At 41.5% G+C, this 22,158-nt stretch overlaps 2 protein-coding genes across 4 annotated transcripts; both read left to right on the top strand.

The window, feature by feature from the left end:
- The first annotated feature begins 3,754 nt into the window (after nt 1-3,754).
- Nucleotides 3,755-12,185, top strand: LOC133411852 (uncharacterized). The gene is made up of 6 exons (XM_061694598.1): nt 3,755-3,966; nt 5,627-5,803; nt 6,185-6,442; nt 8,173-8,271; nt 10,239-10,256; nt 10,448-12,185. The coding sequence occupies exons 1-6, from the start codon at nt 3,897-3,899 to the stop codon at nt 10,531-10,533; spliced, it is 708 nt and encodes a 235-aa protein (XP_061550582.1). The 5' UTR covers nt 3,755-3,896; the 3' UTR covers nt 10,534-12,185.
- Nucleotides 12,186-13,174: 989 nt separating this feature from the next.
- cdc20 (cell division cycle 20 homolog) lies at nt 13,175-21,157 on the top strand. Of its 3 annotated transcripts, none has more exons than XM_061694446.1 (11): nt 13,175-13,242; nt 13,326-13,519; nt 15,368-15,510; nt 15,615-15,711; nt 16,377-16,502; nt 16,608-16,804; nt 17,003-17,097; nt 17,185-17,422; nt 17,919-18,044; nt 18,320-18,437; nt 20,738-21,157. In XM_061694446.1, the coding sequence occupies exons 2-11, from the start codon at nt 13,345-13,347 to the stop codon at nt 20,911-20,913; spliced, it is 1,491 nt and encodes a 496-aa protein (XP_061550430.1). In that variant the 5' UTR covers nt 13,175-13,242; nt 13,326-13,344; the 3' UTR covers nt 20,914-21,157. The 3 variants fall into 3 exon arrangements, with proteins under 3 accessions (XP_061550430.1, XP_061550428.1, XP_061550429.1); XM_061694444.1 differs by having other exon boundaries at nt 13,326-13,531; XM_061694445.1 differs by having other exon boundaries at nt 13,178-13,242; nt 13,329-13,531.
- The last annotated feature ends 1,001 nt before the right edge of the window (nt 21,158-22,158 follow it).

The raw sequence follows: 22,158 nt of genomic DNA, 5'->3' as shown, positions 1-22,158 counted from the left end.
CTGGTTTTGCACGAATGCCTGCTGTAAGAGTTCAGTGTTTTCATCAGTGTTGGTAGTAGAAGGCTTGGCACTGCGTTGTTTGTTAAGAACATATCTTGTTTTGAGAAACTTGCCATGGATAGCATAAATTGTACTGTGCGTTGGAGCATTGTGACAGCCATAAATCTTCTCAAAGTGTCGCTGAACTAAAGTCACGGGCAGAAAAAAACAGTACAATTTAGTTGATTTTAATATCCATCCATTTTCGGTTGTCCCATTTAGGTCACGCTACTGGAATCTAGCCCAGTTCCCAGTTTGGAGTTTTGCAGTTCAGCTCCTTATTAGAGAACAGCAAGTTGTGTAAAAAGTACTAAAACATTTGAGCATTTGGACGTGCGTTCAAAAGGTTAGAGAAGTTCAAATTAAGTTGACCTGGAAAGGTTATAGAGCATTTATGGTTCATCCTGAAATTTCAACAAAAACCAAATAACTTTGTGAGTAATGTATATTTGATACACAAAAACAATGAGAATCATAACCTACAAGCATCACTGTGTTCTGACTACTCTCAAACAACAAAAAGATCCAAAAGCGTGGTATCTTAAAATAACAAACTATACTGTACAAAACATCTTATCATCCACACATGCACCATGCTTCATAGAGCAGTATTTTGTTTGCAATATGAGCACTGATACAAGTAAGAACATTGAAACAACAGATATATGTGAACACAATGGTTTGTTTTCATTATTATTAAAAAATCTATTCAAAAACTGCAATGCCATCCTCCTCAACTGCTTACCTGAACCCTTCGGCCAACAACGTGTCACCATCCATAGCTCCAGTTCGACTGCATTTCCAGTCTACCAAGGTGTGCCACAAGGTTATGAACTTTAACCCGTCCTCTTCACCCAATTCATATCGGTCAACATGAAGTCGCCTTAAATTTTGTTTCTGTTCTATTCTGTTCTATTTTTCTGTTGAGACATTAACGACAACCAGTCTTAAATTTTCCAGGAAAAGAATGTTACATTTTTGAGGAAATAAAAAGCTTAATTTTACTGAAAAAAGTTGTACAATTTCAAGGACAAAAACCATGTCTTTGATAAAAAACTAATATTTTGTTTGTTAAAAAAAACCTCCTGAAAAGCAATATGTGTCATTTGTTCCCATTATTACATCAGTACACACAGCTTCTACCCTAGTGTTTAAGTTCCCCTTTATACATAAAGTACATAAATATCCTGACTACCTCATGAAATATTGTAATTGCCCTTAACTGGTTTGCCTTCAAAGGCACTATATAAATCCAGTCATTATTACTGAATTATTATTTACGACAACAAGTATTTTTTTTCTTCTGTGAGCAGAATAACTGGAAGAATTCATGTGTATTCATGAAAACGCAGCCCAACATAAATTTTATATACCGTATTGGAGGATGAACATATACTCTGCATCACATAAGCAGCTACATGCAAACTTCAATCTTGGCCGGTTACTATGAGAACAGGCAGTATGTACGATGTACTTCACTAGGAGACATTTTCTGAAACATTACCGAGGTGAAACAGGAGGACTTAATCAACGTTATAACATTGTTTGCAATGTTCCAGAAGAAGATATGAAGACGTTAGTGTTTATTTTCTGGTATGTTTATTTTGTTGTTAACCAAAAATGTGACCTATCTTAACCATACAACAATTTGACATTTCTTCCCCCTTTAGCGCCAATTGTGTCAATATATGTACTATACCACGTCAATAAAAAAATATAGATTTATAGAATAAAAACAACACGACCAGCAGATTTTTTTTTTTCACATTTAAAAATAAATGAACACATGGGAGTGTAAAACAAATGGTGTGCTTTTTTTAAAAATTCCCTGTGAATAAAACATGTGGACTGCTCGTGACAATAATTAATTTGTGGTGGCCTGAAGAGAAAAACATCAAACGCAAAAGCTGCAGAAAGTACTCATGATAGCAACACTTTTAGTTGAAGAGAAGACAATATGATGTCCCTCCTTGAGCCATCACCTCATCGTGGTGGAAGGGTTTGTGTGTCCCAATGATCCTAGGAGCTAAGTCGTCTGGGGCTTTATGCCCCTGGCAGGGTCACCCATGGCAAACAGGTCCTAGGTCAGACAAAGCACAGCTCCAAAAACCCCTATGACGAGTACAATAAATGGATTCAGGTTTCCCTTGTCCGGACGCGGGTCACCGGGGCCCCCCGCTGGAGCCAGGCCTGGAGATGGGGCTCGAAGGCGAGCGCCCGGTAGCCGGGCCTGCGTCCATGGCTCCCGGCTGGGTACAGCCCGAAAGGGTGAAGTGGGTCCCCCTTCCCATGGGCTCACCACCTGTGGGAGGGGCCATAGGGGTCGGGTGCACTGCGAGCTGGGCGATCCCCGGCTACAGAAGGTGGCTCAAGGGACGTGGAATGCCACCTCTCTGGCAGGGAAGGAGCCCGAGCTGGTGTGTGAGGTCGAGAAGTTCCGACTAGATATAGTCGGACTCGCCTCCACGCACAGCTTGGGCTCTGGTACCAGTCCTCTCGAGAGGGGTTGGACTCTCTTCCACTCTGGAGTTGCCCACGGTGAGAGGTGCCGAGCAGGTGTGGGTATACTTATTGCTCCCCGGCTCGGCGCCTGTACGTTGGGGTTCACCCCGGTGGACGAGAGGGTAGCCTCCCTTCGCCTTTGGGTGGGGGAACGGGTCCTGACTGTTGTTTGTGCCTATGCGCCAAACAGCAGTTCAGAGTACCCACCCTTTTTGGAGTCCTTGGAGGGGGTGCTGGAGAGCGCTCCCGTTGGGGACTTCATCGTTCTGCTGGGGGACTTCAATGCTCCCGTGGGCAATGACAGTGAGACCTGGAAAGGCGTGATTGGGAGGAAGGCCCCCCCTTCCTCCCCCTGTACGACCGGAGTCAGATTCGGATGCCTCCCGGACGCCTCCCTGGTGAGGTGTTCCGGGCACGTCCCACCGGGAGGAGACCCCAGGGACGACCCAGGACACGCTGGAGAGACTACATCCTTCGGCTGGCCTGGGAACGCCTCGGGATCCCCCCGGAAGAAATGGATGAAGTGGCTGGGGAGAGGGAAGTCTGGGTGTCCCTGCTAAAGCTACTGCCCCCGCGACCCGACCTCGGATAAGTGGTAGAAAATGGATGGATGGATGGACAATATGATGGATTAATACTAAATTCAACACTATTTAAATTAATTTTAAAAAAATAACACCATGACTATTTTACAGTTTTTAAATTTTAATAAAAACATTTTTAATGTGTTGAAAAACATTCAACCTTATTGTTTTCTTTATTTATCTATTACATTCACACAATTTCCCTTCCTACAAAGCAAGTTTACAGTATGGTGGAATCTTTTGGATAATTCTTTAAGGGCTTTAGATGTACTATATTCAGATGTTATTTGAATACATTCTTTCCACTTTATCATTAACTGTAGGTGTGTGAGGAGTCGCTCTAAAGTGCTGTATGGGGGAAAATGCAAATATATTGCAATCAATTATGAGAAACACAAAAAAATAGTTTGCCATTGTAGTGCTAAGCAAAGTATATTTAGTTAATATGTTAAATCTAATAGTTAACAAAAGGTTTAAAGCTGTCATTTCATGTTTACGGCGCAAACAGAGTGGGGTGTCAATCATGGCTTTGTGGGCGGGGACTTGGCGTGCGTGTCCAGCCAATCAGAAGCGAGAATGGGAAGGTTGACAACACTTTGTAAAACTGAGTCTCTCCTTCGTCTGTGGAACAGAACGATGCTCTCCCCCGACAGCGTCTGTTTCAGCGCTTAAACTTGTCTTCTTGGCGACATTAGCACTCTGCAAATGGCTTAAATCGTCCCTTTAATCTTGTAACTGTTCAGGTTTAGCAGCGTTTTGGAACTCGGAGCTATGTATTTTGGTGGCATTCTTGTGCTTGTTTTCCTGGCTCGTTTGTCCCCGGCTCTACTGGTTCCCCTTGGTAAGAAACGCGCTTTCCTTATGACCAATTCAAGAAATACGATTTAGATCGAAAGGATAAGACAGTTGTACATTACAGAGAGTTGACCTTTGTTGTTGTTGCTGTAAAGTGCAATGCAGAACCAAATCCCATGTATTTATGTTGCTATTGAAGGGAATAACTAATAATATAACAATTGTGATTATTGCTGTGAAACAGCAATGAGCTGTGGTTCATGTTAAGGTGTCTTTTTTTTTTATTGGTGTGCTTTAGCAATATATTTAGAAATATAAGTCAATTACGCCAATAACAGCACAATCACAAAGGAAACAAAAAAAATGATGTTTAATCCTAGATAATTTTTCAAAGTTTTTTATTATTAAGTTAAAGGTATTCTATGGATTTGAATGGATATATAGCAGCAGACTGACCACATTTTCTCATACAGTAGTTGTAAAGCACCTCAGACGTCTATTGGGAAAGTGGTGGGTTATTTGTAAAAATGCATTTTGATAGTAATATAAAAAAAATAGTATTGTTTGATTCGTGTTTTACAAATAAGGATGCTGAATTGAAATATATGTATTCCAATATAATGTGTATAGCATAGCATCTACTTGACTGCGTTTTCTAGATTTTCATTAGGGGCTAAGGTGTTTAGTTTATTCAGGCATCCATTTTCTATAACGTCCTCATGAGGGTATCCCAGCTGATTTTGAGAAAGAGGACCACCGCCTACACCAGAGATTGGTCGTCAGCCAATCACAGGGCACATATAGTATAGAAAAACAAGCATTCACAATCACACCTATGGACAATTTAGGGTCTTCAGTGAAGCTAACATGATGTTTTTGGAATGCGGGAGGAAGCCAGAGTACCCGGAGAAAACACAAGCATGGGAGAGAACATGTAAAGAACTGAGCCAAGATTCGAATCTGAAGCATAGAACTGTGAGGCAAACATGCCACCCACGAGTCATACGGCCTCATATTGTAAAATAGTACGTAGTTGTACTTTAAAAAAAATAATTGTTCCTCAAATAATGATACTTTATCCCTGTGTGGAGTTTGGATGTTTGGCCAGCCGCACACCGAGCGCCGCCGCCGAAACCATGCAGTGTGGGGTTCGGCGACTAGTTTTCATGAGTGGGCAACCGTCGGCCACTGGCTTTGCTGCGATTCAAAATGTGAATTGCCGGTAGATGGGGTTGCAACGTGGTAAATGTAATAATAACAACCAATCAAAAAGGCACATGAACATTCACAAACAAAGGTAGATGTGCGGTGCTCAATCACTCGGTGTGTGGTGAAGAGTCGGCAACAAATGTTTTTCGCGATGGTCCACTTTAGTTGCGTTCGGTGTCACTCTGCTTGGCTTCCTTCGACATTCCAAAACATTGTTTGGTTCATTAAAGAATTGTCCAGAAGTGTGAACGCTTGTTTGTCTATAGGTGCCCTGCGATTGACTGCTGACGAATCCAGGGTGTACTCTGCCCTAATGAGGACAAGCACTATAGAAAATGGATGGCATCTACAGTATCTAAGAGGAGGCCATTGTTTGTCTTTGTGCTTCCATGTAGAACCTTTTAAATCCACTTCATGGCGTACTTTTTAACTCAACTTTATTTTTCATGACCTAAACGCACCTGCTTGTGTACTCATCTCTTTCTCTTTCTGTTCAGACATAGTAGTAATTCAGCTGCAGCAGTGGGTGGTATTTGGGGGTCAGCCCGTCTCGGAGCGGTTCCTCCTCAACGGGGTCCCTTATACCGGCCCCACTAAAGTCAATGGCATCATTCAGAGGATGTCAGCTGATTTGATCCCACTGACGCTTCTCGCCAATCAGACTGTCGTATCAAGTAAGATAATCAAGCTCATCAAACTCCTATGAATCTTTCATTAGACAGCAAGGTAGACTAGTGGTTAGCATGTCTGCCTCACAGTCAAGAGGTCCTGGGTTCCACTCTCGGTTGAGTCCCTCCTGTGTGGAGTTTTTTTCTAGGTACTTCTGACATACCAAAACCATGTGCGTAAGCTTCACTGAATACTCAAAATTGTCCATAGATGTGAGTATGATTGGTTGTCTGTCTATATGTACCCTGCAATTGACTGGTGAGCCATCCGAGGTGTACCCCACCTCTTGCCCAAAGTCAGCTGGGATAGGCTCCAGCTCACCTGTGACACTAAGAAGGACAAGCGCTTTAGAAAATTGATGGATGAATGGATGCCTTTGTTGACAGGGAACCACACGATTCTTCGCTCCCGCGACTGTGTACTGGAGGGCTCGGAGCTCCACTGGACTGACCGGGTTTTCTACAGTGGATCACTTTACCTGTCACTGGACCACGGTGGGGCCTGGGTAGCTCACACACCGCAAGCGACGGCCCTCAAAGCATCGTGGGTGCAGGCCGTGGGGAGCTCAGCGAGGGAGTGTATCCGCCTTCAGGACGCATGCGTCAACCTAATGGGAAAACTGAAGCTGTCTGAGGAGCGGCCAGGTGGAGTATATCGGCCGCATTTTCCCAGTTCACTATTCACAAATTCACCTATTATAGTTTTCTTCTTTGTGTAACGATCCCCAGCTATTTGCTGAAAAACTCCCCTAGAATGCCATAAGTGGTCGCCGAAGCCCTGTTTAAATAGGAATTGGTGTCGAGGAAGTATGTTGAGGTGATACATCTTGACTGTGAGACGGGCTCTGTATTTCAAGCTAAGTTTAGCCTGGGTTGTTAGTGGAAGTTATGGACAGTCTTCGCCACGTGCATGTACACGTGTGCTTCCAGTGCATTTTTTAAAAATCAAATAATCTATTTATTTTAAGGGTAATGTTGTTGGTAGGCATGGACCGCTTACTGGTTTCAAGGTGTAAAAGTGACAGTTTCAAAACCCTTAACTTTTCCATCAACAGTATGTGGCGTGGCGGCACGGACGACTGGTTAGCACATCTGCTCCACAGTTCTGTGGACCTGGGTTCAAATCCGGCCTCACCAGTGTGGAGTTTGCAGGTTCTCCCCGTGCCTGCGTGGGTTTCCTCCTGGTACTCCAGTTTCCTCCTACATCCCAAAACATGCCTGGTAGCTTAGTTGAAGACTCTAAATTGCCCGTAGGTGTGAATGTGAGTGCAAATGGTTGTTTGTTTATATGTCCCCTGCGATTGGGGACATATAAAACTTTTTGTTTCTTTTGCAACTTAAATACATCAATCCAAATGGACACTTACTTACTTCAAACACTTTGCACGTCTTACTAGTATGCTAGCATGTCTGAGACATATTTTTATCAAAATATACCAAGGATCAAGAATTAAAGCACTTCTAGTCTAATTTCTTGTCTGGCTGCATTTAACCGGTTTTGAGGGGGTGGCCCTCTTTCATGCTTGTGAGTGACTTATCATCCTGCGCCATATACTGCCGGGCCAATGGTGAGTATGGATTTTGTTACCATGACAACTGAGCGCAGAGCCCTAGCCTTGAGAGTAGAGTGTTTGGTAAAAAAAAATTGAGCACCCCTAAAGACAATAAAATCAATTTCACTCCTGGAGGCAGCACTTCATCCACTACTGTGTGTGTATGTTCACCAAACGAATCAAGTATGTGCCACCTATCAGAAGCTAACGCTATTAGCAAACGCCAACAAAACTCGACGCAGCTCCGCTTACCCTTCGGCTTTGACATGATAGGGGTGTCACACCCATGGTGGATGTAGGTGTTTCTGCATGATGTTTCAGACAGTGTCGTCAGTCCCTGGTAAGTAGCCCTTGATTTTCCCCTAGCCTGACTTCCAAATCATGGGGCGGTTATTATGGAAAATTACGCACAGTGTTACCTTACCGTTGGGAGGAAGTACAGAATTTCTCATTCACATGTAGACACATTTTCAGAAGTAAGCAGATAACAGGAGTTTCGGCATCTTTTGTTATAATATAGGCTACAGTGCTTCCAATAAACAGCCACTACCCTCTACCGTTAAGTAAATAAATGCGCCGGAACACTATTTGAGGAACTACGAATTGAGTTTGTCCAGCCGTCCATTTTCTGTATCGCTTATCCTCACTAAGGTTGCGGGCGTGCTGGAGCCTATCCCAGCTATCTTCGGGCAAGAGGCAGGGTACTGGTCGCCAGCCAAGCGGTCAATACAAATTTCATACACTATGCCTTTTCTTCATAATGGAGCAGCTACTCTTATGGTGAAACACATTTTGTTGACATTCTCTTGTAATGTTTCGTAGTTCCATGGATTCCGATTCCTCATTTTCTGATCCCGATCTTGGGACTACTGACCTTTATCGGGCTCATCGCTCTCAGCCTCTTCCTCTCCATACAACAGGGTGAGTGAGTCACTTACATTCTTTTTTTTTGTTTTAGAATATTTGTTTTGTCTATTGCAACAACAATAGCCTTTGTGGATTTGTCTATTGAGTTTATTTCTGTAGGGACTATGAGCAAATAACATTAATCAGGGATGCAAATATGCTTTTTCCAATCACTACACCCTCTTAGACGCAACAGAAATATTAGGAAACCCAAACACAAACTATACAGTACAGAGAATAATCCATAATTTTGAATGGAGCAATGTAAGAAGACAAAGTAAACTAAAACCGCACAACCCATGTGGATTATTTTTGTTTTTTCAATTTTATTATTATTATTTTTTTTATTTGCAGGTTTTGAGCCAATTGCAAGTTTGGTCCACTTTGTTATTACTTTGAGTGAACATTTTGATTGTCCGATTCTTGTTTTTCCATTTCAGTTGATCAAATTTGTGTGTGGCTGCAGTGCCATATAAATTTTGGATTTTGGTGATTTCAGTAGTCATTTTCACAGTCTCCCATTTTGTGTTTTGTGAGAATGTGATGATATCGTAGGATTTTTTTGAGTTCAGTATCTTGAGGGTTAGTTTGTTAATGTTTTTTTTTTTTTATTGTTTTCTTATTTGCTTGTGACCAATATTTATATAATATTATAGCTGGTTAATGAACACTTATGCAGGAGCTGCTGCTGGCCACAGCTCACGACAAGACACTCACACGCAGACTTGCCTATTTCACACGCCACCAGGCCCTACCTCTTAAAGCCACATGCACCTACACAGACACCACAATATATCCATCCATCCATCCATCCATTTTCTGAGCCGCTTCTCCTCACTAGGGTCGCGGGGGTGCTGGAGCCTATCCCAGCTGTCATCGGGCAGGAGGCGGGGTACACCCTGAACTGGTTGCCAGCCAATCGCAGGGCACATACAAACAGACAACCATTCGCACTCACAGTCATGCCTACGGGCAATTTAGAGTCTCCAATTCATGCATGTTTTTGGGATGTGGGAGGAAACCGGGGAGCCCGGAGAAAACCCACGCAGGCACGGGGAGAACATGCAAACTCCACACAGGCGGGGCCGGGGATTGAACCCCGCTCCTCAGAACTGTGAGGCTGACGCTCTAACCAGTCGCCCACCGTGCCGCCCCACAATATATCCAATATTTTTTTTTTTTTTATATTTGTAATTTTTGAGTGTATTCAAATATGTTTACAATGTGTTTTACAGTATTTTTTAATAAGTTTTAATGTGTTTAAAGCGTGTGCGAGGGGTAAACTATAGATATAAGAAGAATGATATGGTCTCTGGCGGCACGATGGCCGCCTTGTTAGAGCGTCTGCCTCACAGTTATGAGGAGCGGGGTTCAATCCCCGGCCCCGCCGGTGTGGAGTTTGCATGTTCTCCCCGTGCCTGCGTGGGTTTTCTCCGGGCACTCCGATTTCCTCCCACATCCCAAAAGCATGCGTGGTAGGTTAATTGACAACTCTAAATTGCCTGTAGGTGTGAGTGGTTGTTTGTTTGTATGTGCCCTGCGATTGGCTGGCAACCAGTTCAGGGTGTACCCCGCCTCCTGCCCGATGATAGCTGGGATAGGCTCCAGCACGTCCGCGACCCTAGTGAGGAGAAGCGGCTCAGAAAATGGATGGATATATATATGGTCTCTCTATAGATTTTTACCTATTGCGGGTGGGTCTGAAATATATCCCGCTCTATAATTATTTTCTAATGTAAAATATGTCCCCTTGGCTCAAACACTGCTTTAGTTCATCGACACTTCTAAACATTGTAGAGAAGATGAGTTCGTTTTCTATAGAAGATATACATTTATCCTGTTAATTCCGATGTGTGTCAGAAAATGCAAAATAAACCTTTAAGTCTCATAAGCACTATCCTCACACTCCTGTGGAGGATTTAAAGCATGATCATGTATTGTTTTTTTTCTTCTTTTCTTTCTTTATCTCTCTCTCTACTTAGGTCTGAGACACCCTGGAGGTAAGAAAACAACATTCTTGATGATTCTATGTTAACAGCATTGCATAGAAGATTAGTGGGAAAAGTTGAAAATGTAATGAACTCTGCACACATTAACTTGATTTTCACTGGCCTTGTCCTTGTCTTTAACTTCTTGTTGTCTAACTGGAGCAATTGAAGCAACGCTTTGGATAATTTGTATTCTCTTGCAGGTGTACTTGGCTCAATCATACACTACCCCAATGACATGGCAGAATTTCATCCAGAAAAAAAGGGCAACGGTTATCATACCTTATGATTCAGCGCTAAACTATAAAAGCGCCGTACTGCACTGTAACAGCTTGAGTGGTTGTTTATATGACATTTGAATGAACCAGTATTAGTGGCGCAGATAAGCCAAACAATGATACGAGGATGACATTTTGGCAGAAATACTCACTGTGTGGTTGACTTTAAAGTCCCTGTAAAGTGAAAATACATGCATCTCGTAAATTTGATACACCATATAGAATTGTGTTCTTAACAACCCTGGCAAATTTTAAGAATTAAAAAAAATATATTGTATCAAAAATAAAGCTTCAAAATTGTGAGAAATCAAGCGCTGCTCTATGGTCTTGAACGCTGTGGGCGTGTCCCCTGAAACCACGCTGTGCTCACCTGTCAGCTGTCCAACAAATATTACTTCTATTACCTGAAAAATGGATGCTACTTCATGTAACATTCTTTGTAATACCTATACATCCTTACACGTTTGAGCCGTGAAAATATAAGCCTCCGGTGGCTGGAATATATACCACCAGGTTGTCGTGGGGCTTTTTCACAGCGTGGTATCGAGGCGCTCTAAATTAGCCATGCCAGCACAAATTCCCTGTCAACATGCGGGCCCTCACGTCGGACTTATTAAAAAAATGTTTTACCTTGGTATTCTGCCTTCTCTCTATGATGGACGCACACTCACGGACAACAACGAGGTGAACTAAAGCTGCTATCTGAAGGGAAGCTGCATTTTCGGGGTGTAGGCATAACTAGGTAGCTAACTGTACGACGCAATCGCACCGCTTGACCGCTGATGAGAGCGAAGGCGCTGAAGTTTCTAGATAGTGGGGCGAGGGACCGCTCATGCTGGACTCCAAAGTGCCTCACCAAATTCCAATTTTGAGGCCATTTTCCCACAACGCTTAGAGTGCCAAAATGTCAACATATTGTTGTATAAATAGCCAAAGTGCAGTTATTGTTGAGGTATATTCTGGGTTTCTTTTCCTTTCAGGAATACAATTTTCAAATGTGCAGAAAGGCTTGCTCAAAGACAGATTTTCAGAAACCGAATATTTACTTGGTTGTTAATTTTTCACTTGATGGGTGGGCAGCTATTCCAGAGACCAAACTATTAAGGTGTATTAAAAAAATATATTTTTTCCATAATATATCCCCGTGAACAGGGTATTTGCATACCCATTTTCCTACTTGTATCATCAACTAAATAATTCTGTCCAGAAATCACATCCATCCACTTGATGGATTTAAGACCATTATTTTAATGCACTTTATCATGCGTGTGTCATTAACACGAATGTAAAAATGAGCAATAAATGGAAACTCACCCGCTAAAAAATGCTTTATTTTGTTTTGTTTTGTACAAAAGAGTGAAAAGTGGTGTTTTTTAACACCAATTTTCCAATACCAATTGTCTTAATGTTATTTTGACTCACCAATCACAGCCATACTGCTAAATATTGAAAAGTGTAATTACAGGAGTGTCGATTACAGTTTAATTAATGTAAGACACAGTATATCCATTGAAATGTGTTCATTGCTAAAACTGTGTTTTGTCTTTATGAAAACACGATAAAGGATAATTTTATCACATGCTGATTTTAAAGCAGAATTGAATGCATATACTCTACCCAGGTTACTATTCATTTTTTCAATGAAAAAAAAAACAACTTTCCTTTTGGGACCAATATTTTTCAACTGTACTTTTGTTGTTGTTGTTTCAATTATATGCCTTCATTAAAAGGTTTTGCAAATGTATGACTGTTTTTTGTTTAGAACTTTTTGCCAAATGTTCACGTTACAGTTCAGTTCACGTTTCTCATTAACTTACTCTGTTAGAGGGGGAGTTTGCATTAAAAAAACAACCACTTTTTCTCATATACGGTATGTTAAAAATCTTTGACCTAACAGTAGAATGTTATTAAGATCTTTTGAAAAATTCACCCCTCCCTGGCCCCCCACTAATGCCTATAAATTTAATTATTCATTCATTCATTATTCTTCCGTTCCGATTATCCTCACTAGGGTCAAATCCCAGCCCCGCCTGTGTGGAGTTTGCATGTTCTCTCTGTGCCTGCGTGAGTGTGTTTCTATGTGCCCTGCGATTGGCTGGCAACAACTTTAGGGTGTACCCCGCCTCTCGCCCAGAGTCAGCTGGGATAGGCTTCAGCATGCCCGCGACCCTTGTGAAGTTTAAGCCGTATGGAAAATGAATGAATGAATGAAATGAGGTTACTGTCCCTTAATGCATGATGTGTTTATTATGGTGACTAGTTTTAATAATTGATTTATTTAATAATTATATTACATTATACATGTTCACAATATAAATATGAATAAATGATATAATAATAATAATAATAATAATAAACTATATATATAATTACAACTGCTAAATTAAATAAAATATTTGATTTATATCAATTATTTAATAAAGTAAATAATTACAAAAATAAAATGTCTTTCTTATTACCGATGTTGCTATTTCAAGGACTTTGAAACGTCGTAACGATACCACCTCCTGTGCGATAGACGGTGATATTTCCGCCGTGGCCGGAAGTCCCCGCATCACATTCACCAATCACATTGGCGTATTCCCGACCGTTGTGTGACCAACCAATGGCGTGGCGTTCTATGGGTTTTTAAATCCCCTAGCGTCTCTTCAAAAAATATTTGAAAGGTTGGTCAACTTCTCCTCCGCGTATTGGACTGTGCTTCACGTCGCACACACAGCGTGAGTACACCTTGTTTATTTGTTGGATGAGGCAAAGTGAGTAGTTTTCTTCACTGTACGTCGTGCTTTTCTCCCAATCCTAGCAGAGCGAGATCCTTGACAATGGCCCAGTTCGGACTGGAGAACGACATCAGCAACACGCTCAAGCTGGACGTGCCCATCACCAATGCTCCGATTGCCCGCTGGCAGAGGAAAGCTAGCTCGTCCAACGCGGCCGCCGGCGGCTTGTCCCCGGGCAGGCCTGCCAACGTCTCCCTGAACTCCTCCAAGACGCCCGGTAAGACGCCAGGTAAGGCACGGCCGCGGTCAGACGTAGGGAAGAAGATGAGTCATTTTATGCTCGTACTTTATAGGAGTGTTGGCCGCGTCGTCACAAAATGGTCACCTGTATGCGGTGGTTGGCAAAAAGTCTGAAATCAGAACATTTAGACAAATAATGGCTCTAAATAATTCATCCGTTTTCGAAGTAGTTGTCGATTAATTGACGCCTCTAACCTAACGCTTTAACCAAATATGCAAAATGTAAACCTCACTTATTGAGACGTCTCTCCTTCTGAACAGCTTACAATCAAGTGAAAGATGAACAGTTGTATGCATCAAGAGATTTGTAGGCTTTCAATAAAACTTTTGTGTAGGCCTAGATTAAAAGTTGTCGATCAAATGCATCACCTCACCTCAGGTCAGGCCAGGTGGCTGGATTTGGGAGCCATTTGTCCATAATTGCATATTGATGAGGCAAAACCTGGGTGCCGCTGTTGTAGAGATGTTTTGAAACATATTTGGCATCAAATGGCACAAACTTTCATACTGTGATTAAAAAGCTGCAAAAACGGATTTATTTCTCAGCCACATTTTTATAGGAAGTATCCAAGGTTTTTGCAAACCATTTTAATGCACACAGTCACATCAGTCCTCTAGTGAACACTCCTATAGCATAGGGGGTCCTCGGTTAACGATGCATGTATGTAACTGCGCTGGCAACGTAACGTACAGTACTTTATGATTTGGAACTCTCCATAGTCTACCAGCTCTTGCGCCTGGATCACAACCTCACAGTGTTGCATGTCCGCTGTTTCAGAATGTGACCACATATTTTTATGCCATTGCGCAAAACTAGTTCATTGCGTGCCGCTTGTATACTGGAAACCATGTTTGTCTGGACCGTCGTTCACCGAACACCCCCTACCCTCCGTATTAAATAGTGTAAAGGATGCATTCTATTTTGGGTTCATATGGCAGGTTGCTTTGAAAGCGGACCCAAGGCGTAATGAACCTGGAGCACCTTCGGTTCACATTGCATGTTAAATCTTGAGACCACTTACTGAGGTGGTCTTTTGAATAAGGTTAGACAAGTGTGTTGTGGGCAAATTTATCCAATTCACTTAATTCAGGGGTGTCAAACTCATTTTTGTCACGGGCCACATCGTAGTTATGACTTCCCTCTGAGGGCCGCCAAAACTGTGAACCCATAAATGAAAGATTACCTCCTATAGTGTAATTGCATACAGTATACACAACACATTGATGATTAGACAGTTTTGAAATCAGAAGCCTATAAAGACATGTTTTTCAACAGTTACATTTATTTTCAAAGGAGGATTAGTAACAAAAAAAATGCTTGCAAATATTTCAATGGTATTACACCAGAAGACAACGAGCAATTTTGATTTGGTTTCGCAGGCCGCATAAAATGATGTGGGGGGTCGGATCGGGCTCCCGGGTCACTAGTTTGACACCTGTGGCTTAATTGGTATGAAACTTGTTCACTATAAATTATGGATCTTTGGTGATTTATCTATGCCAGCAATGTAAAGTGACCGGCAGAACAATTACTATTCCACTAGATACACAGGTTAATTGTAGCTTCTTCTATCTACCTTTTGCCGTTCATGGAGCAGAGTTAGTAGCTTTAGGTTCTAAACATGCCCATATTTCACATTGGGCAGTATGGACAGTATCATCATTTAGGTGTTCGTACTTTTTGTGACATTTTATATTTGGTGTGCTGTGAGATGTTTCTAATGTAAAATGTGCCTTGGTTCAATAAAGGTTGGAAAACACTTTCTATCCATCCTTACTTTTGCAACTGATAAGCAGTGTAGTGACTTTGCTTTTTTTAATTTAGGGCGACGGAAAGTGACTCCATCAAAGACTCTGCAGGGGGACCGCTTCATTCCCGTTCGGCACGAAAAACAAATGGAAGTGGCGAGTTTCTTGCTCTCCAAAGAGAATCAGCCCAAGGAAGACAACGTTTCAGCGGTTTCATTGGTGAGCGATTTGAAATGATCACTGAAGCTATGCTACAGTATAATGCACTGTGCATACAAGCATGAGTCCAACAATTTCTGTAATCCTCTGGTATTTTGTTAAAGGAACAGCAGAAGTCGTGGTCCGTCACGCTGAATGGCTGCAACCTAGAAGAGGCCCGCATCCTGCAGTTCAGTGGAAAACCAACAGTTAACCCAGATGGTAACACCACCACTCTGCTTTAGCGTACAAATGTAACCAAGGCTGGTTTTACGTTGCACGGTTCAAGTGACGCAATTGTGATGCGCATCAAGAAGTAAAAATTGCATGGATTCTCATATTTTAAGATGTGGATTAAAATCAAATGCGTATTGGATATGCGTCAGTGGGAGTGCAGCGCAAGACGCAAGATACCACTGCGTATAATGTCCAGTGTAGGGCAGCAACGAATTACATGTAACAAAGTTACATAATTTACTTACAAAATGTATATAATTGTAATGTATTGCAATTATGTGGAGAAAATGTGTAATCAAATTACAATTCTAGAAGTAAACATTTTTATACACTTTTGGTTACACTTAAAAAAAAAAAAAAAAAAGAGAGAAATCGCCGCAAAAGCCCGGATTAAAGCAATAGTTTTTTCCATATAGATTTACCCACTGGTCATGTGCCATATTAGCCTCAGATAGGATTTTTTTTCAAATGTGACTCAGAGCGCCACTTTGTGGTATTATTAGGTTATCTGAGATTTTTCGAAAAGGGTTAGCCCAGTTTAGACTCCGAATGTATAGTTAAACTTTGGAAGACAAAAAATTTCTTTATTTAGATTTTCAAACCAGGACCAGAAGTGTAAATCTAGCCTAAGAATTGTCTTTTGTTTCCAGGCCAACACAACTCTATGAAGTCTCTCTACAGTCACACAATAACACCCATGTCCATCAAAAAGACACGATACATATCTTCAACCGCCGACAGAATTTTGGATGCACCTGAGATTCGGAATGATTTTTGTAAGTTTTGCCTCGCCGGTGGCATTCCAAAGTTCTATTGTGGTGTACGATGCTGACCACTCTCCTCCTCCCCCCCCCCCCCCCCCCCACCACCCTCACCCCCAGATTTGAATCTGATGGACTGGAACAGCCGCAACATTCTAGCAGTGGCTCTTCAAAACAGCGTGTACCTGTGGGACGCCACTCACGGAAACATCATCCACCTCATGACTATGGAGAACGATGCAGACTACATCAGCTCACTGTCCTGGACCAAGGAGGGCAGCTACCTGTCTGTTGGCACCAGTGACTGCACAGTCCAAGTTGGTTTTAAAACATTTTTAATTGATTTTAATCTTTTTTGGGGGATTTTCTTTTTTTTTTTTTTTGTGTGTGTGGTGAAAATTTAAAATAAAATTAAAATGGGATTTTATTGTAGGGTGGTGGAAAATGTAGGCATAATGGGATCCCCCCCCCGCACCAGTTACTTGCTCTGTAATAAGTGTGGTCTGTTTTTGTAGTTGTGGGATGTGGAACAAGAGAAATGTCTTCGCAGTATGACCAGCCACTCTGCACGAGTCTGCAGCTTGAGTTGGAATAGCCACATCCTTTCCAGGTGATTTTAATTTCTGTTTTGAACCCAAAGTCTTGCTTTCCCCCCTTACTCACCACCAGCAATACTCTCCCCCCCTGCCCGCCTCAGCGGCAGCAGGTCGGGTCAGATCCACCACCACGATGTGAGGGTGGCGGAGCACCACATCTTCACCTTGCAGGGCCACTCGCAGGAGGTGTGCGGGCTGAAGTGGTCGCCGGACGGCCGCTACCTGGCCAGCGGCGGCAACGACAACCTGGTATGCGTCTGGCCCAGCGTGGCTCAGGGGGGCCGCGGGGACGCCAACCAGGCGCTGCACACCCTCGGTCTCCACAAGGGTGCAGTCAAGGTGGGCATCAGTTAGTTCTTCTGAGTTTGATTTTTGGAAATAATCCTTCATACAAAATAAGTTTTGTATGAAGGATTATTGGGGCCACTCGGGAAAACTACCAGATTAGTTATTTTAGCAGAGTAGTCCTTTATTTTAGACGAAAGGTCGAAGATGTTTTTGAGCGGATAAAATAGATTTCAAATCTGGGTGGGGGTGGTGGGGTTTATACAGTGGACCCCTGCATACTTGTGGTTCAGCATCTGCGGATTCACCTATTCATTTTAAAATATTTTTTTAATATGACTTGATTCTCATATTTGACACTTTACCCTAGTACAACTTGCCTCGAAAATGTACCACTATTCCCAAATACTTATAACTTTTGTGAATATAACTTCAATCTTGCAAAATGTACTCCCCCCCCCCTCAAGTGTACAAGGTTATTCTCTTATGACTGCAGTCTGTATTAAACGGTTTCCCCCTCAAATGATGACTTGTGCATTTGTGGTCGTAGGCTTTGGCCTGGTGTCCTTGGCAATCGGGCATCCTGGCTTCGGGCGGCGGCACCACGGACTGTCACATCCGTGTCTGGAACGTCAACAGCGGCTCCTGCCTCAGCTCGCTCAACACGCAGTCCCAGGTAATCACAAAATTCATTCAACAAAACAGAATTTCAAGCATTCATGCTGAATTTTATCTTTGGCCCAAATATTCACCACTTTATTTATTTATTTTTTTATATATTGTGCATGGTTATACAAAGCAAAGGGATTCTTGTAAAAAGTTCGGCACTGGGGGGGGTCACTGGATCCAAAAAGTTTGAGAAACCCCTGTGCTCAAGGACACATTGTAATGGTAGCATCCATTCATGCGTCACTTGTTGACCCAATTTCTTGACATTCGACCAATTTTTAGGTGTCTGCACTAGCATTTGCTCCGAATTACAAGGAACTGATCTCCGCACACGGCTTCGCAAACCATAACTTGGTCATCTGGAAGTACCCGTCCATGGCAAAAGTCTCAGAGCTCAACGGTAAGCATATCTTCCAATGCCCCATCTCACGAGTTTTTGGAATCATGAGCTTGGTCGATTTTTGAAAATATATATTTTTGATTATTATTCTGAGCAAAAAATTTGACTTAAGAGGTTTTTTTTTTTTTTTTTTTTTTTTTTTTTTTTTTTTTCTCTCTCCCCTCCCCTTACCAAGTTGCTTATTCTTCCCACCCGAGTGTGCAGTTTGGCAGATGGTGGGCAAAGTGTTTATTGTCACTCCCAGACCAAGTTTACTGTAAAACTAAAACATCCAGCCAAGGAAAAAAAAATATTAGTTTCTTAATTTCTAATGTCTGATGCACAAAAGTACATTTGGCTGGACAAATATCATGATGATGACAAAAATAGCTGAATTTAATTAACCCTCCTGTTATGTTCATTTGTCAGGGACATCAATGATGTTCCCGGGTCAATTTGACCCGGTGCACGTTTAATAATCCAAAAGATGTCCGAAACCAAAAAAATTCCCAACAAGCGTTATTTCATTAATAAATTGAATATATATATATATATATAATAAAAATAAATTTTACATAAAATTGAAACATAACATTTCAATTTTGTTTGACAGACATTCACTGTTGGTGAACCAGAAATGAACAAAATAACAAGCAATAGCAATATAACAAGGTGTGTGTGTGTGTGTGTGTGTGTGTGTGTCTGTCTGTACATCTACACAGCACACGAGTGACATGTCATCACACTTTGCTTTGTGCAAATTCATTTCGCACAGGTCATGCTTGTCTTGACATCATCAGATGGCCTGCAGACATGGCTCCTCTTCCCTTTTCCCCCCAGCAGAAACCTAGAAAAAAAAGAGGACCATGTTTACTTTACTATGGTGTCTTTTTGGGGATCCCAAGACACACAATACACACACACACTTACCTCACCTTTTAGTGTACTAGGTGCAGTCCTCTCCTGGATCTCCCTCACTGTGGCTGCTGCGCCTGCGATCCTTGGCAGGTGCTGCCTCCGTTGGAGGGGTGGTGTCACAAGTGCCTTCCCCAGCTCTTTGAGAAAGATGCGCCTCTTGTACAGCTTTGACACATTCCAGTCAGGAAAGATCTCAGTCCAGATGACAATTCTCAGAATTTAGCTCAAGATAGTCTTCAGCTTCAGACACATCCTCTATTTCACTGTCCTGATCAAAGATGACTCCCAGAGTCTTCTGGACTGTCATCCTTTTGCTTCTGTTGCTCATTTTGGAAAGGTCTGGCTGACAGAGTGTAATGTTGGTAGGACTCCCATGCAGAGAATCTTTGTTTTGCCCCTCCCCTGTTGAGTGTCCACTGAATGTGAGTGGAGAACATAAATGGTTCCCGTCAAAAGTCATCGGGCGTGTGTGTGTGTGTGTGTGTGTGTGTGAGAGTGTTCGAGTGAGTGAGACTAAGTCTGTTACAAAAAAAGAAATGGTCTGACATTTCTGACACCCTTTTTACCTCCAGTTTGACTGGTGGGTCAAATTGACCCGAACAGTATCTGTGATCTAAACATGAATGGGGTGGTTGCAAATATGTGAGATGAACCGTTTTCATTTTATGTTGATTGCACTAATTAAGGCAAGCAGAATAAGTTTCATCCTGCAAAAATACTTGTAACTATTTTCCCTAGATCTCCAAACCTTAAAACTGGTCAATTTGACCCATAACATAACAGGAGGGTTAAGGAGCTAATGTTTAGCTATTTTCTATGGTTTTCTTGAGTCCCACAAATCACTGGGAATACAATTAAGATTAATCATGCCAAATAGAACCAAGTATTATAGAATCAGCTACGTTTTTGTTTGTTGCATTCTTTAGGTAATCTGCCCTTAGTGGTACGGTACCAGTCATTTAAAATTAAGCTATTGAAGAAACAAAGTGGTCTGTTTTCCATGACTGTAACATTGTTTTACAGAATATGGTGCTAGCTTAATGCTAAAACATAATCCGAAATGCCATAGATGGCTAAAAAAGCCTTGCATTGGTATCATGGTAGTTATAAACTTAAATGATATTTGAACACAAACTGCAAGCACCTATAGACGGGGCATACAATACTTGGAGGCATGAATTCTTTATACTCCATGAAAAAAGGCTTATATAGTGCAACTTGGTTGACTGTCTTCTCTGTACTTCCCCCCCCCCTGGTGGCTAAATTCTAAATTGCACACCCCAGAAGGCGCATCACAATGTCCATTGATTTAAAGCAAACATTTTAACTACTTTAGATTCTGTTTGTTTTTATACAGTACAAAACCACAGTGCTTTCCTCCCCCCCCAAAACAATACTCTTAGGACACAGCGAGCGAGTCCTCAACATCGCCATGAGTCCGGACAGCTCCACGGTGGCTAGCCTGGCGGCGGACGAGACCATGCGACTGTGGAAGAGCTTCGAGGTGGACCCTAAGAAAAAACCCAAAGACAAGATGCCCCGATCTCTTGGCTCGGCCTTCACTCAGTCTATAAGATGACTTTGGTTGAGTCGTTTGGATTTGCAATCATTGTTTCTAGCCAGTCTTTTACTTTTTTTAATCGGGTGTTAAAGTGCGTTTGGTCACTTGCCCTTCATGCTGACCTTTTCACAGATTAATTTGAGTTATTTTCTCTTTTCACCATACATGACATGTTTTAATGTATTTGACAATTAGCTTCTTGGCATTGATGCTGTTTTGCGTACAATATCTAACTTATGAATAAAGCTTTTTCCCATTACAATTTTGCAGTTCTGAAGTATAGCTGACTTGGACATATTACCAGTGAAAAAATGCGATGGACTACCCACTCAGTATTTACATTAAGTCCTGTAATGTTTTTTGCACCCTAAAATTAATTGAAATGTACTTAAATTACTAACATCTTAACATTTACAAACACTATAAATATTAAATACTAAAACAAACCAATCAGACATGTATTTTATTTCATAGAATAGGTCAAATTGTGATTTTAATCTTAATGGATATTCTTGGAAGTGGAATTGATTCAAATCTGATTTTGTGGAGGGGGGATCTGAGCTGTCATTTGATTCAAATTATGATTTTAATATAAAATTTTCTCCCCCCGCCCCCTCAAATGACTTCTCATTTTGTCCTTATTTTCAAACAACTTCAAAGTTCAATGAAGAAGACATTTTTCCTTAATGACTTTTCTGAAATGTGCTTTTCTCAAATTATTTTCATGAGATTGCAACTTCAATCTCAAAATTGATCTCAAATGTATAACTTTTCAGAAAATGTGCTATATTCTCATTGCCACTTTTCTCCCTAAAATATAAACTACCCTCAATACCCTATCATTTAGAAAATTTGACAAATCACAAATGCACAATAGTATGACTGTTTTGGTGGTAAAAGAATCTTAGTTTGCTAATTTTATGACTTCAATCTCAAATAACCCACCCCCAAATATTATGACTATTACCCTATTATGACTTTAATCCAAAATATGACTTGTCTAGAAAATTGGACTAACAAATACAACCTATTACACACTATTAGCACTATTTTGGCAAGACCTTTTATTGGTAATGACATCTAGCGTCTAAATTTTGATTCGTTTATTCATTTTAATTGAAATACATTTCAAGAAGTGAACTGTTTTACATAGTCAACTTTACATTTTAAAATTCATTTGATTTAATTTGTCAATCAAATTTCAAATAGACCCCCCCCACACAATCATGTCATTGCCAAAAGGTAAGCAGAGCTGGCTTGATT

Source organism: Phycodurus eques, chromosome 13, assembly GCF_024500275.1.
Source record: "Phycodurus eques isolate BA_2022a chromosome 13, UOR_Pequ_1.1, whole genome shotgun sequence".
Taxonomy (NCBI): domain Eukaryota; kingdom Metazoa; phylum Chordata; class Actinopteri; order Syngnathiformes; family Syngnathidae; genus Phycodurus; species Phycodurus eques.
The sequence above is the reverse complement of the archived record's forward strand: the minus strand, read 5'-3'. Positions and strand labels throughout refer to the sequence as shown.

Coding starts and splice junctions, on each gene's coding strand:
- cdc20 (XM_061694444.1), top strand. CDS start 13,345: ATGGCCCAGTTCGGACTGGAGAACGACATCAGCAACACGCTCAAGCTG. Junction 15,511..15,614: donor ACGTTTCAGCGGTTTCATTG/GTGAGCGATTTG, acceptor ATTTTGTTAAAG/GAACAGCAGAAGTCGTGGTC. Junction 17,098..17,184: donor AATAGCCACATCCTTTCCAG/GTGATTTTAATT, acceptor TGCCCGCCTCAG/CGGCAGCAGGTCGGGTCAGA.
- LOC133411852 (XM_061694598.1), top strand. CDS start 3,897: ATGTATTTTGGTGGCATTCTTGTGCTTGTTTTCCTGGCTCGTTTGTCC. Junction 5,804..6,184: donor CAATCAGACTGTCGTATCAA/GTAAGATAATCA, acceptor CTTTGTTGACAG/GGAACCACACGATTCTTCGC. Junction 6,443..8,172: donor GCTGTCTGAGGAGCGGCCAG/GTGGAGTATATC, acceptor AATGTTTCGTAG/TTCCATGGATTCCGATTCCT.